The sequence below is a fragment of the Triturus cristatus genome, chromosome 4_2 (assembly GCF_964204655.1).
Source record: "Triturus cristatus chromosome 4_2, aTriCri1.1, whole genome shotgun sequence".
NCBI lineage: Eukaryota > Metazoa > Chordata > Amphibia > Caudata > Salamandridae > Triturus > Triturus cristatus.
In genome coordinates, this window is record NC_140586.1 from 160,369,362 (window position 1) to 160,386,596 (window position 17,235).

Sequence of the window (17,235 nt, forward strand, 5' to 3'; positions counted from 1 at the left end):
GGTGGTTTCTACTCGCGTTTCGGCATAAAAATGCCTTCTTCAGGAAAAAAACACCTCAGATACAGGTACTGTCGATGGATTTGTAACTTTTCTGGCTTGACCAAATGGTATAGACACCATACGCGCACTGTATCCCGCACGCAAGGTGTTTCCAGGCCCCTCAAGTGCCGTGGTGGATCAACATCCTAAAATAGCCGCATGATGGATATCATCAACCCATGAGTTGTCTGAACCTGGGGAACAAAAGGAGAAATCAGAAAGATTACCTATATGGCACCCTCCCTTATATGAACCTTCCTGAAACCTATGTTTTGAACATACAGTGACGCTTCACCTGGATGCCTATTTTATGTTTTTATACCATTTGGTCGAGTAGGTTATAGAAAAGTAGCCTCAGAAAAAGCAGAGATAACCTTACATGGCAAGTGCTACCAAAGCCACCTGCTCATCCAAAGAACTGAGCACTTTAAAAAAAATTCCATAACTTTCAATGAACCTTTACTTCCACACAGCCAAAACCCGAACCCTTGATCCAAACCTCATGGTCAAACTCCCACCTCACTGCTTATCAAGCCATCTCATTCATGCATATGGATGATGGCTACACCATGCTCAATAGCCTAATTTACTCCTCACTCGCCTCCCTTAGGGGCATTCTGCGTGCTGGTTCACACCTCTTTAAGTGCATAAAAAAATGTGACCACATTGCCCACACACTGATTGAACTCTATTGACTCTGCCTGCTGGCCCTCATCATCTTCAAAACCAACTGCATCCTCTACTAAGCCATCACAATCAGAAACACCCGCTATCTGGCTAACGATGTTACCACCTCTGTGGTGGCTCTTGGCACACGTGCAGCCGCTGAAGAAATTAAACAAGCATTGGCATAGCCAATAGGTCTCGCCTTCGGGCTCTTATGTTTTTTGTTATGTTTTATATTATTGCCAATAGGCGAGACCTATTGGCTATGCCAATGCTTGTTTTTATAAACAATAGTCTGGTGAGATGGATAAAGCAGTCTCAAAAGTCAGGTCTAAAAACAGCAATTAAAGGAAGGTGCGTATGAATTTGTTTTCCTTTTTCAAAAAGGATTGAAGAGAAGCAGAGAGGAGGTACCTGAAGCAGAAATAAAGGAGGAGGAGGGGGACACAGCATAAAAAATAATAGGAGAGTTTTTGGTGTTTCCGTATTTAAGTGAAAGTAAGAAATAATTAGTTCTGGCTTGATGGCAGAAGGATATCCAGCATTCTTAACAAAGAATCCAAAAATAAATAACACCATACTATATTATGCCAGGTCCTCCATCACAGAAGCTTTTTAGACCAAATAGTCTCTCATGCATTCCAGTGAAAGCACTTTATAGAAGGTGAAATAATACATCAGACAGCCAATCGCATGAGCTCAAAGAGTAATATTTCTGTGGGTGGCGCTAAAGCCTACTATACGTATTTTGTAAAGAATTCGCAACAATATGGTCTGCAGATGGCTAAGCAATTGAGCAAGACCTACAAAAATAAATAAACCTATATCTGCATTTATTCACAGGCTCTCTAACATCCAAGTTTCAATTTCTACACTATTACTACAAGAAGTAGTGATTTTGTTATCTGATACATCCTGTACCTTTCAGCATTTGCTATGTACTATTTCGGGTGTGCCACTGGGGGACATCAGCGCACTTATAGTACCAAAAAACATGTTAAACAGACAATATTTTAAAGGAGAAAGACTCATGTCTGCTTGATAACATGTGGAGGAAACCCTGAGGAGACTGCCGTCCTGGGTGGAACAGTGAGAGCAGAGTTGGTGACACATAGGACGAAGTGGTAGTGTGTGAGCACAGAGTGGAGAGTAGGCACAGGCAGGAAAGGCCGTGATATGCAGGGTGTCGGATAATGGTGCAGGTAAGCCAGCAGGGGTCCATAGATACACACAAGTAGGCATATGGGTAGATGTGGCAACAGAGTGTAACGAGGGATACAGGGGGCATAGAGAGGTACAGAAGGGCAGCGCGATATACAAGACGGCAAAAGTGAAAGCGCTTGTAAGTGCGAATTAACTCGAGACGTGGTGGGGGAGGGGCAGAGGCAGGGAGCAAGGGAGAGGAAAGACAGATGGTGCTGAAGGCTGGCGGTTCGCGCATGCACGCTCGCGTGAACGCAAGCTTGTCGCCAGCCAGCAGCACTTTGAAAACTCATCTACTAAAGTCTCTCCAAGCAGCGCATGCGCGCTGACTCAGTGAGACCTAAAAAACACAAGGCAGCAGGTCTTCTCGATTTATGCAATGAGGATCTGGAATTATGTCCCAATATCCAGCCGGACCCTCCCACCCTAACCCCTACTCCAGTAGAGGAAATAGTTGAGGACGCATGTCTTGAAAAACTGTACATAGTGACAAAATAGCAATCTAATTCCACTCTCGTTTACCTCTCTAATCACTTGTTGACCGGATAGAGGTCTGCAGCCTATCGGCTATATACATGCTCTACGAAAAAACACACACACACACACTACAAATTCCTTTAATTCCTCCGACTAACAACCACCAAACCCAAGACTCCTTGCCACAGGCTTCTTTCCACTTTCAGTTGACTGCTCGCCAGGTAAGAGAGTTCATCTAACACTCCCTCACCAGCATATTTAGTATCAACCTCAAAATTTCTTACATCAAGCATATATCTAAGAAACAAGTGTTTGACTACTCAGACCTGCAAACCTCAGGATTATTGCAATTGGGCCTCTTGGGAAAGCTTACAGAGAGAAAGGCCTTCTTGCAACTGTTTGTTTTGTAGGAAAACAACATTCTTTCCAACTACCAAATAGGATTTCCCTCTGCAGCTTAAATAAAACCTTGCTGATTGCTATATAGTACATCATCGTATCAACAGTCAATCAGAGTGGAGCCGCTGCTCTCCCACCTTACCTACCCTTGGCTTATGATCTTGCTCCACCATTCTGTCTTAGAGTCTGGGTGATCTCAAAATACAAGATATTCCATTTATGGCTTCACTTTTCCTAGTAACTCAAGCTATCTATGAGACCACAGTATTGCTCCCCTTCTCTTCAATGTTAACCTCATTACTTTCTGAGAATTGGTTATATCCTTCAGCCTCACAAGTACACTGACTACAATCTTATATTCTTCAAACTGAAAAAATTCTCTGTCTTGGACTCTTGGTGTTGAACTCTTTGGTTGCCAAAACAGGCCCACCCGAGGGTTCAATGATCTCTGTAACCAGGACCTTCCCACCCGCCTCCAGCAAGGTGAGGAACTTTGAGATGATTATATTCACTCTCACTCGTATCCCAGGTAAACCAGGTTCTAAACAACAAGGACCTTGCAACACATATCCTACTCCCTCAAGATCTTGGAAATCCAAGGTAGTCCTCTTTGCCTAGGTTTTGCCAGTGAACTGTACCCTAGTGGCCAGGTTTTGTTCTGCACAGGCTTCAGACTTTTACACCTTCGAAGCCGTAACCATGACACTCCTGTCCTTCTAGCTTATCAGATCCTGTCCATGGACAGGTTTACCTCCTTGAAGGCTCACTGCATCAATCTTTTGAGCCATCAGTGGTTCTAGACCGACCTTTATGCAACATAAACTCCTCACACAGTGACCAAGAAGGGCCATCTGGTCGGAATTGGCACCACTCTTGACCAATGCCTGGTTCAGAAATTCAGTGCTTTTTTTTGTTGAGATGGCTAGACTCTAAAATCCTATCCCAGCATAAATCACAAAACTCTCCTAATCATCAGGAATTCTGCAGAGCACTAAAAAATGATTTGTTTCCCAGCTGTATTCCACTCACCCACCTTTGTCTTGAATCCAGAGCCACCAGCATTGCCTGCTTCACTAGTAAGGCACAACTGAGGCATCCGGCTTAAGCCACTCATTTGAAGATGGTACATAGCGACATGCGTGACCCTAACAACCAAAGCATCTTCTGCATCAGAGACCTGCATGTGTGTAGTACCAACTCTGTGGTGACAAGACTGGAGCAACCCTCCAGCCCTCACGCACAACACCCAATTCTTCCCATATAGATCACAATCAGGCCAACAGATAGGAACTACATTGCTCTTCTAGTCATACCCATGATGTGAATGCATTCTTAAAATGATGTAATATAGTATAATGAAAGCGGGGTGGAGATGTATAATTTCAGTGTCCACTACGCTGGCATAATTCTCCCTCCATTCAGTGCACATTTAGAACCCACTCATTCGTTAGAACGTTTTTTAGGTCTCGCCTTGCGTTGGAGCGCACATGAGCTCCTCGCTCTTCAAGGCCTCTTGTAATCGATACATTTCTGTAGTGGGTTTAAAGCCACGCCCATCTTTGTGATTGGGTGGCGTCATTGTTTATGTAAAACGTTGGCCTCCGATTGAGGATGAGGCTTCTTTGTTACCGCCCTGTTTCCTTTTTGGACGGCCCATCCCGACTGGATCCTTTACTTGCAACGTTACACGTGGGCTTTCTCTGGTGGGTGAGCACTATTTTGGGGATAATGGCGGCTGCAGTGCTATGCTCATTTATTACTTTAATGTTTTTTTGTTTTGGTTTAACACGGAGCTCAGCGCCCGCTTTAAGGACACCAAGCTCAGTGTTAAAGTTAAAAAAAAACAACGCGGTGTCCTTCAAGCAACACCGTCACTAATTCACTATCGTGAGCCACTTTGTCACAACAGCCTTGATAACCACGAGCAACCTGGGGGCCGAGGGTATAAATACAAGGGAGGCTGAACGCTCAGGGTCAGTCCCTGACACAAATTATTGTGTGCCTGTCATATTTATTGGGGCCCTCAGGTTACGACCGAATGGGCCTTCTTCCAGCCCAGTCCTGCTCCAGACTCCTTTCTCCGATAGCTTAAACAACCATTGTTTCCCTTAGAAACATCGGCCTCACTGACAGACCGTACAGCCAGGCCACCGTTGCGTTACTTTTGGCAGGGAGCCCAGCATTCGATTATTTGGCTGGGTAGAACGGAAGTGCAGTGTCCATCATGGATGGGAGCGGAGGTATTGGTGGAGGATCTGAGTGAAGCAGTGGACAGGGGATCTGCTGACACCCATGAGAACCGGTCGCCGGGTCCGAGAGTTGCGACGTCCAAGGAGTCCTGGCAGTGTCAGTTTTCGTGCTTTGTGAGCTTTCTGCAGAATGCACTGCTGTGCTACGGCCTCTGCTTTGATGGGCTGCGCTGGGGTTCTCTGGCCTGGCTAACTCTTTCCCCATTGGTTTGACTCCCCTTAATTAGCACTTTATATCGATGCACTGACCCCCACCTCCCGTGTTTAGCTCTGCTGTTGTCTGTGCAATGACCCTGTGCCGCTTAGAGCGGGGGCAGGATACCCCGCACCCTCTGCGTTAACGGACTGTAACTCGCCCCACCTCTGGACTAAGTTACAGCTATTGAGACAATCCTTTCAGGGATCCCCGGATATCCTCCCCTGTCCAGCTGATTTTCACAACAGTTAGTACGATGTCCACAAGAACACCTTTGCCCACTGTGAATGAGAGGGACACGGAAAATGTGAGTTTTCTATTGGAAACTGGTTATTAGTGAGCCATCAGTCTTTGAAAATAGCTTGGGTGACTTGGGATATGGTATATTGAGGTTAGTAGCGCTGTTTTGGAAATTCTGGCTTAATTTGAGCTTCAGTTAAACAGTGCTAGACGTGATGAGTTTTGTAGTTTCCTGTTCCAATTTGTTGTTATTTATTAACTGCACCCAAGTATTTGTCAATTGAAATGTTCAGTGGATAGAAGTCCTCTTACTAAGTGCCTTAAGTGACCTGAGCCAGTGCTCTTCTATCTTTTGTAACCTGAGCATGCCACAGTCTTGTGTATACACCCTTCAGTGTAACCTGAGCGAGCCATGACACAGTGTATGTTTAACTTATACTTCCTGGGTTTGTGTATGATTATTTCTTTGTAAGCTAATGTGTCCTGATTTTGCATGCATGCAGTGTGTTCTCTATCCTCCTGCGTATTATGATCATATTTGTAATGTGCATGCATCTTCCTGTTGTGTTTAAGTTGCATGGAAAAGTAAGTCTGTACTATCGTTCTAGCACGGGAGTGTTTTAAATATTTTTTATTTCTCATCTGATCGTGCTACGCTTATAGTCACGAGTAAATGTGGATGAGATACACTGAGTGGTTCCTTTAAAGAACCGTAGCCCCGCTTTACTAAGCTAAATACCGAGCTCATGGTAGACAAAAGCGTAGAATATTCCTGGACAGAATCTTCTACCTTGGTGACCGCATTATGTAAGGTTTCTCAAAGTTCCTGTTTGCAGAACGGGGATGGTCGAGGTCAGAGATGGCAAGACTTGCACTGGATCCAATGTATTCTTTGCAAATGAAATTTTAAATGACAATGCCTTTTATTTATATCTTTGAAAACCTGCAAGCGGATCGTAAACACACACTTTGTACGAATAGTCTTTGCTTATGAAAAGCAAGTCTGGCAGTAAAAGAAGCACAGTTACTGCTAGCCTTGGTTCTTGTAAGCAAAGACTGTAAGTACAAATTGTGTGTTTACGATCCGCTTACAGGTTTTCAAAATACATAAATAAAAGACATTGTCATTTATAATGCCAAGAACTTAAAATCTCGCAAATGCGAGACCTAGTGCATTGCAAATGCTTGTTTTAACTTTCTGTACAGTTATTCACCTTTGTCTACCTCTGATGTGTTCGTTTATTTTTTCTCTTTAGACCTCCCTCCTGAAAGCATAGCTGACACAGCTCGCTCATTCACTGTCCCCATTTATAAGCTGGACATTTCCTAGGAGCCAGAAGCCTTCCCACTTCAGCTCTCCCACTTCTCCTGCCCTTGACTTGCTTAACCCAGTTTGAAAGGCTGGGGTGATTTGGAATAATTTTCTTTGTACTAAAACAGAACGAGATCTGTACTAATCATTGGGTATCTAGCACTGTTGTGGAAAGCTCGACATCCTGTTCACTTGTCACTGATCAGCGAGAGTTAACATTGAGTTTGTTGGTTGTGGGACCATGCTTTGTGACAGTGACTTGGTTTCTTGTGACACAACTTGATCTTGGGCACTGTACTATCTTGGTGTGACTCTGCTTCAACTAGGGAGCTTAGTCTCTAACCCCTCCATTCACAATTACATGAATTCCTAGCTATTATAGCACAGCGCCCACATTCAGAAGGCTTCTTAGCACTGAAAAACAAGTCAGACAATGAGTTATCATTTCAGTAAGATGTGACGTGCCTGGCAACAGTAGTGTTCCGTACTAATAGTCCAACTTTTCAGTGCTTTCGTAAATTGAAAGTTGTAACCGGCCTTGCAAATGGGATTTGTATGAGCACATAGGACATTGCAATCCCTAGCACGTATTTTTTTTCTTTTGCTTAGCGTTGCAATGTTGAACGATTAGTGCAAAAGTGTGATCAACTTGGTGTGCATGGGACAGGCTTTCATGAGAATGTTTTGGTCTTTTCTTGTTGAAAGCACTGCTCAGCCTACATACTTTTGTAAATTCTTTGAACTTTTGGCATAGAAGCCAGTGATGCGATACCAGTCAGAGTGATGTGGTTTCGCTTCTTCAGGGAAAGCAGGAGCCCCGCTACAGCATTCCTGTAATATATTGTTTATGGTTTCAGGTTTATGTAAGGGACAAAGCAGAATGTAATCCTGAAGAGGCTAATGCTTTCATTCTTTTTACTCTTTATGGGAATGCCTAGAGGGGGAAATGTGAAGTTAAGGGAAGATGGCATTTTCTCTTATTCCATAGTACCAGCTTGGGTTCCTTTGCGAGGGCCCGCTATTGCATTGTGACCTTGGTGAACCTAAAGCTCTCACGTTAATGTGCTCCTCCTCTTCTCAGAGTCTTCCAGAACACGACTCAACTATTACAATGGTGAACCAAAGACAACAAGAGATTGAACATCGAGTGATGGAGATGAAAAAGAGGGTGCAGGTAGGCTCAACAACATGCATTATTCTTCATGCAAATTTGCTGTGCACAAGTCTGTACCTGCAGCACACACTGCTGTATCTTTCAGGGACACACGCATCACTCAGCTATTGCACCTTATTTCTGTCTTATAGCACCAAAAGTCAATCCATGACTTGGGCTGACATACAGCTCGGCCTGAGTACATCCATTGTTGCTGTTCTGGAACTTGTATACCTCAGCGAGTTTACATCAGATCTGATTTAAAATAAATCATGCTCTTTATTCTGTAATGGGACACACTCAGACACTCCCTCATCTGCCACACACACAGCAAACACTCTCACACTCTCCTGCAAACATTCTCTCCCACACACTCCCACTGTCTGTCCCACAAACACATACAAACACACACCCTTGCTTTCCCCACAGCAGCCGGTGGATTTCAGTCCTGACTAGAGCATCTTTCGCTGTCCCTTTATTGGGGCACACAGACAGCTCTGCTAATACACCTTATCCCTGACTGGCTGCACCCACTTTTAATGCAGTAGTGAAATCCACACATCTGTCGCTTCCCCTGTCTGTGTATGGACCTCTGCTGAGACAAGTCTCTTTACTTGAGCCCAATTTATTTTTCAGGCCATCGGTCTAGAAGTGAAATCCCTGGAGGAACTGCAGGAGATGTTTGATTTCCGATACAAAACCTACCAAGCTCAAGGTGAGTTGGACCGAGTCATCGCCACACACCCACTCATGGAATCTAGTCATCACCCCTCTCCTCATGAAACCAATGCACATGACTCGCCCTGTCTTGGAAATTGTAAGAAATTGCTTTATTAGTTGCGGAGGATGTTCACCCACATTATGTAATAGAAACAGCCCTTGTCAGTGACTAAAGTCACTAAATGAATTTGATTTCACCCTCTGGTAGTTATGCCAAAGAGCAGACAGGCTTAACTTGAAGACAATGTGAAAAGTATTTTTGCAGTACTAAAACAGCAATAAAGTCACAATGTAAATGCACATAAATCCCAAACCAATTTAGACGTATAGAGTCAAGTTTAATAAATTAAATGACACCAAAATTACAAAAATCCAATGCTGGGAACCAGAGATGTGAGTTTTTCAAGTTTCAAATACAAATATCAACAAAAAGTGTTAAGCGCCACCAACAGTCAACTGGTCATGGTAGACCGGGATCTAGGCATGATTTGAAGTTCGACATGATCATAAGTTTTACATTTGGCTTAGTCTAAAAAATGGAAGTCCACAATCTTCTGCTGTGCAAGGCAGCAGGCCATAATAGCCTGTTGCTGAGGAGGATTCCACAAGATTGGATAACTTGATGAGGTCCCAGTGAAGCCATTGGTTTTTGGCAGTAAAAGAAAGCCCTGAACAGGAGGAATTCTATTTTCGTGCTCCAAGGAAGGTCCCTTGCTGGCTTGATACGTTTGAAGCCTTCTCCAAGTTAAGATTTCTCTGTACGCTCTTAGTCACTTTTTCGGAGCCCAACTTCTTCCAGTGGGGCAAGGCTGCAGAAATGAGGGCTTCAGGAGGCCAGATATTGTCTCCATGAATTTCTGCTGAATCAGATTTGCTGCTGCTCCGAGTGGTGGAAACCTGAATCTTCAGCCCAGCTGCAACGCATCTAGGTTGGAATGGTTTGGCAGGTTTGTGCCAGCCCTCTGGAGGTCTTTGAAGCCAAATAGTTTCTAAGCTCCAGGTTTTGCAGGATGCCAAGAGGAGTGCACTTTGACACAACCAGTTGTCCCAGGGCCTCAGGAATGGCTCTTGGGGGGTCCAGACTCACTCGAGCAGAACCCACCAGCAGGTCCACTTGGAACAGGTCAGCTGGGCAGTTTCAGGAAAGGCCTCTGGTAGCTTGTTGTGTCCCTGTAGCTTGAATAGTAGGTCAGCCTTATGACCCTTGGAGTCCACTACCTTGTCCTGGGTACAAAGGAGAGCAGGCCTAGTCCTTCAGGGCTCTTCTCGGGTCTCTTATAGCTGGTTCAATCCCCTTCTGATCTTCCTCAGGTCCGGTAGTGTTCTAAAGAGGGTTGAGGGTGCGAGTCACATTTATGCCGTACACCAGCTACTGGGTTGGGGTGACTCCTGACTTCTCCATAACCAATGGGGTAAAAGTTCCCCTCTTTTGCAGCATTTCATATGTGTCCTTTGGCAAATGGTGCCACAGTGAGTGCCCCTCTCTGCCTAAATGGTGAAACCATTCTCCACTTGTGCAGAACCTGGGTACCCACCCAAAAGGTGTGTCCAGGGAACTGAGCAATACAGCCCCTCCTCTGTGGTCATTTCAAACCAGTTCTGGGAGCAGCTCACTCCCCATTGGGATTGGACCCTGACTGACTGGGGAAACAAAGGGAGGGCCCTGTCCGGGTGTAATCTGACATCTGCGTGTGATAGGGGAGGTCCATTTTAAGTTAATTACCTTTCTTTGCACTGCCCAAATAGCCATCCTTCCAGAGCAACAGAAACACTTCCCCACACCTAAGCCTTTGTCTCCACTCTGGGAGCAGTTTTTACACCTCATTCAGGGTTGAGCACTTAGAGGGCTGCAGCTGGAGGCTCATGGAAATGAGCCTCAAGAGGCTTTAAGCAGGGTAAAGGTAACTTTCTTAAAATACTTTTTCCTTATGTTGGGGCGGGACATCTTCTGAATGGCTCTGGAGAGGATACTTCCTTATCCTATGTTGATCTCATGTCAAGTCGCTTTAAAGTAGTGTACGTTTTCTTAATCTCTACCTCAGTGGACCTTACAATCTCGCATGTCCACTTAGGGTCTTCCTCTTTACATGGAACTTGTAATGTAATCTAGAGCTTGGCTCTGAGGTCGAAGGCATGTAATAGTGCATCCCTCTTTTACAGTAAGTGGCTACTGCCTTCTCTACTCAGGCTGTCGAAGACTGACAGTGGTGGCAGCATTAATATGTACTTGGAGGGTACCTGTACCCTTTAAGAGGGGCTGCCTACCAGCTCCTTCATGGTAGTCTGTGCAGTCCCAGTGGTATTTGGGATGTGTGTATTGAGAGCCAGTGGGTTCACTGAGTGAGGATGGTGAGCCATTGTGTTTAATGTGAGCAGAGCTGGTATCTGTTCTACTGGACATTGCTGCTCCCTGGTGCCCCTCCCTATTCTTACTACAAGCTTGGTGAGTTGAGGTAGGCACTAGCGCATCTGTATTTAGCTAGGGCTATCTCTGCTGGAAGACACTCTCCCTTTCTGCTGGGTGTTGGACAGGGCCTCCTTGTCTGGAGTGAATTAAAATTCCTCTCTACGGGATAGGACAGACAGGTCCCAAGAGACTGGGAGAGCCGTCCTCACAAGGACTGATCTCTCAGTGAACCTGCAGGAAACATGCACAGGATTAGAGGGCAAAAATGGCATGCCTCTTGATTAGAATAGCCTGTCTTTCAGGGTATGATAAAAGTCTGGCCCCATTGCCCAGTTTTTGTTCAAGGCTGTTCACTTTTTCTGACAAGGCACCCACTAGGGGTCGCCGAGGAAGTTGAGATTCAGGAGTTGAGCCCAGGAGTTAGGTTGCCATTCTCCTTTCAGACCCAGGAATACATTTAGCAGTCTGACGGAATGAGCTGGGCTGCCACTCGTCAAGCTGTGTCCCAGCAGAGAACGAGCTGTTTGCAACTTGTGGAGGCTATTCATCGTTTGAGACGTAAGGAGATTTCAGACAGCTGCACAAGATAAGGTATCTTGGTGCACAGCAACATTGGGGAAGACAGAGGATGTTCCATTTTGCCTTTGAAGTTCAGGTCCTTCGCCCCTGACCCCTGCCATGTGCTGTGGGTGCTTTCACTTACCATCTGTTGCTGGGGATACAGTGCCCTGTTAAAGAACTTAACATTCCAACCTTTGGTCCCTGCCCCAGGACTTGCACAGTCTCCAGCTTTGTCCTTGCCTGTTCTGAACTAATAGCACCATCCCCTTGGGTGCCCTGCTGTTAGAAAATCTAGACTTCGACTAGAGGGCTCTGTGGTACAGGCCTTCTTTTTTGTCACCTGAAGTAATCTGGGTGGGCTGGCACCAAGGCCACCCACCACCTTCCTACGGGTAGCCCAGTGGGTGTTGGACTAGTGGACCACCAGTAACTGTGCCAAGCCACCAAGCACGCCTATCCAGACCCCTGACACCACCAGAGCGGTGTTCTCGCCAAGGAAGCGTGGGTACTCCTGTTGCTTTGGGTGGTAGACCAATGGGTGGACCAGGAACATTTGACTTCATATAACTGATGAAACCATACAATGGAAAAACAATTATTGGTCCCATTGCTCAAGCTTTGAAAATTAACCCTGTGCATTGTTAACTGTTTTTATAGTGCTTAGCATTCAGGTGCTATAATACTGTTTGGGGTCAGAACTCGGGACCAGAGGGTGGTAGAGACTTTTGTTTTTCACTTTTTATCTCCGTTTTAGGTGTGGTATATTTTTCTTGTATATATTAAAGTACTTTTTTCTGTTATAATGTAAAGCAGTGATTGGACATGGATCTTATTAGCTGGTATTATGGTGTAAGCTGTATTTTGAATGTCAAACCCACCTCACCTCCTTGAGTAAGCCTTGGACTGCTCTGTCTCGCTACCGTGAGAGAATCAAGTGCTGGAGAGGAGTACTTGGTTATCCAGTTTGCGATCCTGTAGTACTGTGGCCTCAGGACACGAGTGGTGAACAACTCCAGTTGATATAACTTGAGCCCAGTAACCCCTGACTGCCCTGGTGCCTCAGGAACTCTTACTATGTATAAAAAATCCTAGTTCATCTGTGAATTGGGCTTTTAATAAATGCTACAAAGAGTCCATGATGGATTCCGCCATGTTTAAAGTGGGATCACAAGCACCTTACTACTGATTAGCAGGGGTAACGTGGAAAGTGATCTACAGTCAGCAAAAATAGGGTTCAGCAAAAAGGCGAAAAATCCAGGGTTTCCTGACCGAAAAGGCAGATTTTCTACAGAAACTAGTGGGCACCACTTTTGAATACTAGAAGCCAGTGTACACCCCTCACACTCATGGATGCTAAGTACCAGTTCTTGCCATTGGAGGAAGCCTGCCAGCACACCTTGCAAGCTCATGCCTTCTAATCCTTGTCCCTTGCCACTTAAGGAAACTAATAGCCATCCCTTACTTGCTCAAGGACGCCAGTTAGCTCCCCTTGCCCTATCCTTTAAATCAGTGGGTACTTATTAACTAGTCCATCAGTCACCCAGCACTGAAAGCTCACTTGATGGTCCCAATCAGCACACCTTTTCAGCCATTTTAGCCAGTGTTCTCGTCTGGTTAACAGAAACAATAAGAAGTCCGAATCAAAGCACTGGGATTTGGTTTGTTGCACCTTAGAATCCATTGAAAAGAATACTAAAACTCAACATATCAGACATTGTGGTACAACCAAGGTTTCGCACTGAGTCCGGACACAAAGTATTGCTATTAGCTGCAGGTAGTATCTTCACGGAATAGCCTCTGTGAGTCAGAGATCTAAGAGTACATTTCTGTTCAATTCTGAAACAATCTGTGCTTACTAGATTATGATTACAATTGCAAAGACTTCACAGGTGTGTGCTTCTCTCTATTTGCCAGTTGCTTTCAGTACATTACAGTAGATGGCGTTTCTCAAATTTTAGTAATTTTTGATCTTCAGTTTACTTACATTTCAATTATTTTAGCAGACATATATTAGCTCAGTTAATTGTGTAAATCTCCTGAAGTGAGTTTCAATTTTTTTTCCTTTCAACAGAGGTGATTGCAGGCTGCTTATATATTGGTTTTGTTTGATATGAAATAAATAAAGCGTTTGCACATTCACAGACACGGACAACTTAATTTGATTTCCTTTCTGTTAGAAAGCTATTAATCTCTCACATGCTGTGGTTCACTCAGATGGATGTTGCGTCTGTTCTCCTTAGGCGCATTATGGTAGACACAGTTCAATTTATGCACAGTTTAGATTTTTTTTTATTTGCAGAGCTTAAACAATTACCTCTTCACTCATCAGGACCATCTTTAAGTTCTTTCCACTAACACTCACCTCTCGCTCTGCTCAATGCCTTACTGGGTGTTATTGTGGTTCATGGTGAATGGGTATTCCTCAGATATAGGAACCAATTGCAGAACCTGGAACCTACGCAGGTGCCTCATTGTCTAAGGCATGGGCAGTAATTGTAGCATGAAATGTTTTGGGAAGAAACTACCAAATTTTGAAACTGTGAACATGTGCTGGGGTGTTTAAGCCATCAATGCAGTCTCAGTGGTTAACACCTCCTGGCATTTGTTGGGATTTTGCATGTTCGTGTTTTGCCTTGGAATTTGTCGAGATTGAGGAAAAAGGGTTCAAGCAGGTCATCGAAGACTAGACGGTACTTAAGAATATCAACAACTACAGGTCCTCCGTCTCCTCTACGGCTATAAAATACAGTTGCCACAATTCGATTGACATTTGGTATATAACATGCCTAGTGGATCATTGCAAATAGAGCTGTTTGGCATGTAAGCATTTCAAATGGACTATCTGTAACCGGTGTTACTGTAGGCAGACATTTTATGCCATTGGAATTGAAATATTCCACGTATTAGCTTCAGGGGCATTTGAGGACTCTGAAGAGGATTCTGCTGAGGACTCTTACGGTCCTTCAAGAGTAGCGAAACACAATTCTCTAAACATCAAGGGTTTGTAGAAGTATTTGTGTCGAAAAAGAAAAGTTGAGGCTACTACGCCTCCACCTCATTGCAAAACGAACACTGCCTCCACAAGAGTGCCACTCTGATCAAACACCTTATGATAGAGGGGCCAAGCTCATTCTGTCCACATCTCAGTTTCGGTCACCTGAGGGTTTCTGTAAGTCTGCCTCAAAATACAGTGTGATTCAGTCCTGGAAAACCGAATTGGCCTTAAAAACAAATGGTCAGAGGCAAATCCTTTTCAGGACCTTGTTCAGAACCTGTGATTTTTGGCCTAGAAAGGAGCCTCAGTACCGAAAAAAGCCAGAGGATAAAAGGTGTGATATCTTGACTTCATCACACCACTACACAGCAGATAGTCTGCACTCTAGACAATGTTCCTCTATTTATTAATTCACTGCAATTATATTGCAAATTGTACTATATTTCTTTTCCATGCATGAGGCACACCATGTTTACTTCTGTTTAAGAACACTTGTCAACTGTTGCTGCTTACTTCAAAAACAGATTATTCTGCTTGTAAAATTTCTGTTAAATCGTTCATGAAAGGGTTACAGAAATGTATCCCACCTAGAGCATCCAGTGTGCATACATGGAACTTCAGCATTGTCCTAATCAATATTGTGGTCCACCCCTTCAACCAATATATTTACTTCACTTCAGGCCTTTACATGGAAAGTGTCTTTTTTGGTCGCAGTCGCTTCCTTATGCAGAGTTAGAGAACTTTAAGCGCTGTGTGTGGAAGCAACTTTCATTCAAGTCCATAATGACATACTGGTCTTCCACATTCATGCATGATTCCTTACAAAGGGTTTATCTTTTCATCTCAACCCAAACCATTGAACTTCTAACATGCTTGTAAATACTTAAATAATTTCAAACAGGGCAGATAGATCACTACTCATTAGATGTCAAGCAAGCACTCATATTCTGTGTCCTCTTCCACCTCCCACCTTGGTTTACCCATTTCTAAAGGGAGCATAGAACAGTAGGTTGTGTGGTACATTCAGATTTGTTACAAATAGACAGACAACTTACTCATCACATACCTTCATATGTTCACAAACCTAACTGTGTTGCTTCATGCAAAAAAAGCAGCCCAAGTGGGTCAAACTGTTCTAAAAACATTATGCATTACTACTACTGCTTTCCGTCCAATCCATTTTCAAGGTGACCTGCATCTACTTTTAAGATGGTACATGGCACATGATTTACAACAGCACGAGCTGCAATGGGAAAAAGTTACTTACCTTTAACAAGCCATTTGTAGCTTGGTATGTTGTAGACGCAGATGTGCCACCCACTTACCCTCTGACGAAAAGTCATTGATAGCAAGCTGTACTAAATATTTCATACTTTTCTATAAACACATAAGCAGACATGTATTTTGATTGGGAAAAAAGAACGCCTAGTCTTGAATAGATAGCCACAAAAGCTTTTCAATTAAACATTTGTAATACTCCGAACCCAATACTAGATGTCAGGAGAGTGCACGTGATCTTCATGACAAGCTGCAAATAGTAAGTTACATGTAAGTAACTTTGACCTTATACAGCGCGTTCACCAAAAACTTGTATGTTTAAAATAATGGAAAAAATTGACATCATGTCAGACAACTAGGTAGCAATTTTTTATTATGCTTCATTAATTAAAACCATTGCATACATTAAAACATAATTTGAAAAGTATCTTGTTCATATACAGTTAAGGCACTATTATAAGACCACATTTTTAACATCAGTTACAATTTAAAAGGAAAGGAAAAGGTCGTTGGACACAATTGTTAAACCGTTTTCCATTGTACCCTATACAATTGTTCAGATAATAGCTGTTTTATTGTGAGTAGTTTCGTGGCCAGCATGGAGAGATTCTTCAATGTCTTTGCCATAAAAACATATTGTACGTTAACAACATTACAACACTCCACCAGGATAAAGCTCAACAGCACGACTGTAATGAAGAGGCACTGATGGAAGGCCCACGTTTTTTTTGCCACGGATTACTGTTTTAAGGAGAAGAGAAGGAGAGTCTTTAAGGCATAGGCTCAGTTGGTAAATCTTCTACCACTTGCTTTTAAGTAAGTTAATCCATCTAGCGGAACTTCTGTTGTAAGTTGTTCCATGGGCAACATGGACAAATTTTTCAGTCTCTTGGCTGTTATGTCGAAAAAGTTTGTAAGTCGACAATTTAGCTGCACTCTCTCTGGATTGAAGCACAGCAGTGCCGCTTGTCTGCAGGTCCTGACTCCATGCTGTCTGAACATAGGTTTTGACAGGGTTATTCTTATATCCCTTAGATTCTTACAGATGCAGATAACATGAATTAGGTCCTCCACTTCGCAACCGCAGAGGCGACAAGGTCACCACCTCTTCTCTCCCAAGGAGGAAGAAACTGGTTAATTGCACCGATCCCCAAGTGGAGTTTTAAGAATTTTTCCTTGATGGTGGTTTTTATTCCAATGTTCAAGTACGATTGAGGTTTTAAGGCTTTGTACGTATTTAGTACTACCCTGGGTGAAGGCTGGTGCAGAAGCAGGGGTAGAGATGGTGTGGGTAGGAGCTGGAGCAAGCGGTAGCAGGGGGCCGCTGGCAGCACAGCAAC

General features: G+C 43.9%; 1 protein-coding gene across 8 annotated transcripts in view; it reads left to right on the top strand.

Moving 5' to 3' along the window:
* The window catches only part of STAT2 (signal transducer and activator of transcription 2), a 574,746-nt gene that overhangs the window by 142,731 nt on the left and 414,780 nt on the right, over positions 1–17,235 (top strand). For all 8 annotated transcript variants that reach the window (XM_085600900.1, XM_085600903.1, XM_085600898.1 and 5 more), the window contains 2 exons: positions 7,863–7,955; positions 8,571–8,649. In XM_085600900.1, the coding sequence (XP_085457026.1) occupies positions 7,863–7,955; positions 8,571–8,649 (172 nt within the window). The remainder of the gene's footprint in view (positions 1–7,862; positions 7,956–8,570; positions 8,650–17,235) is intronic.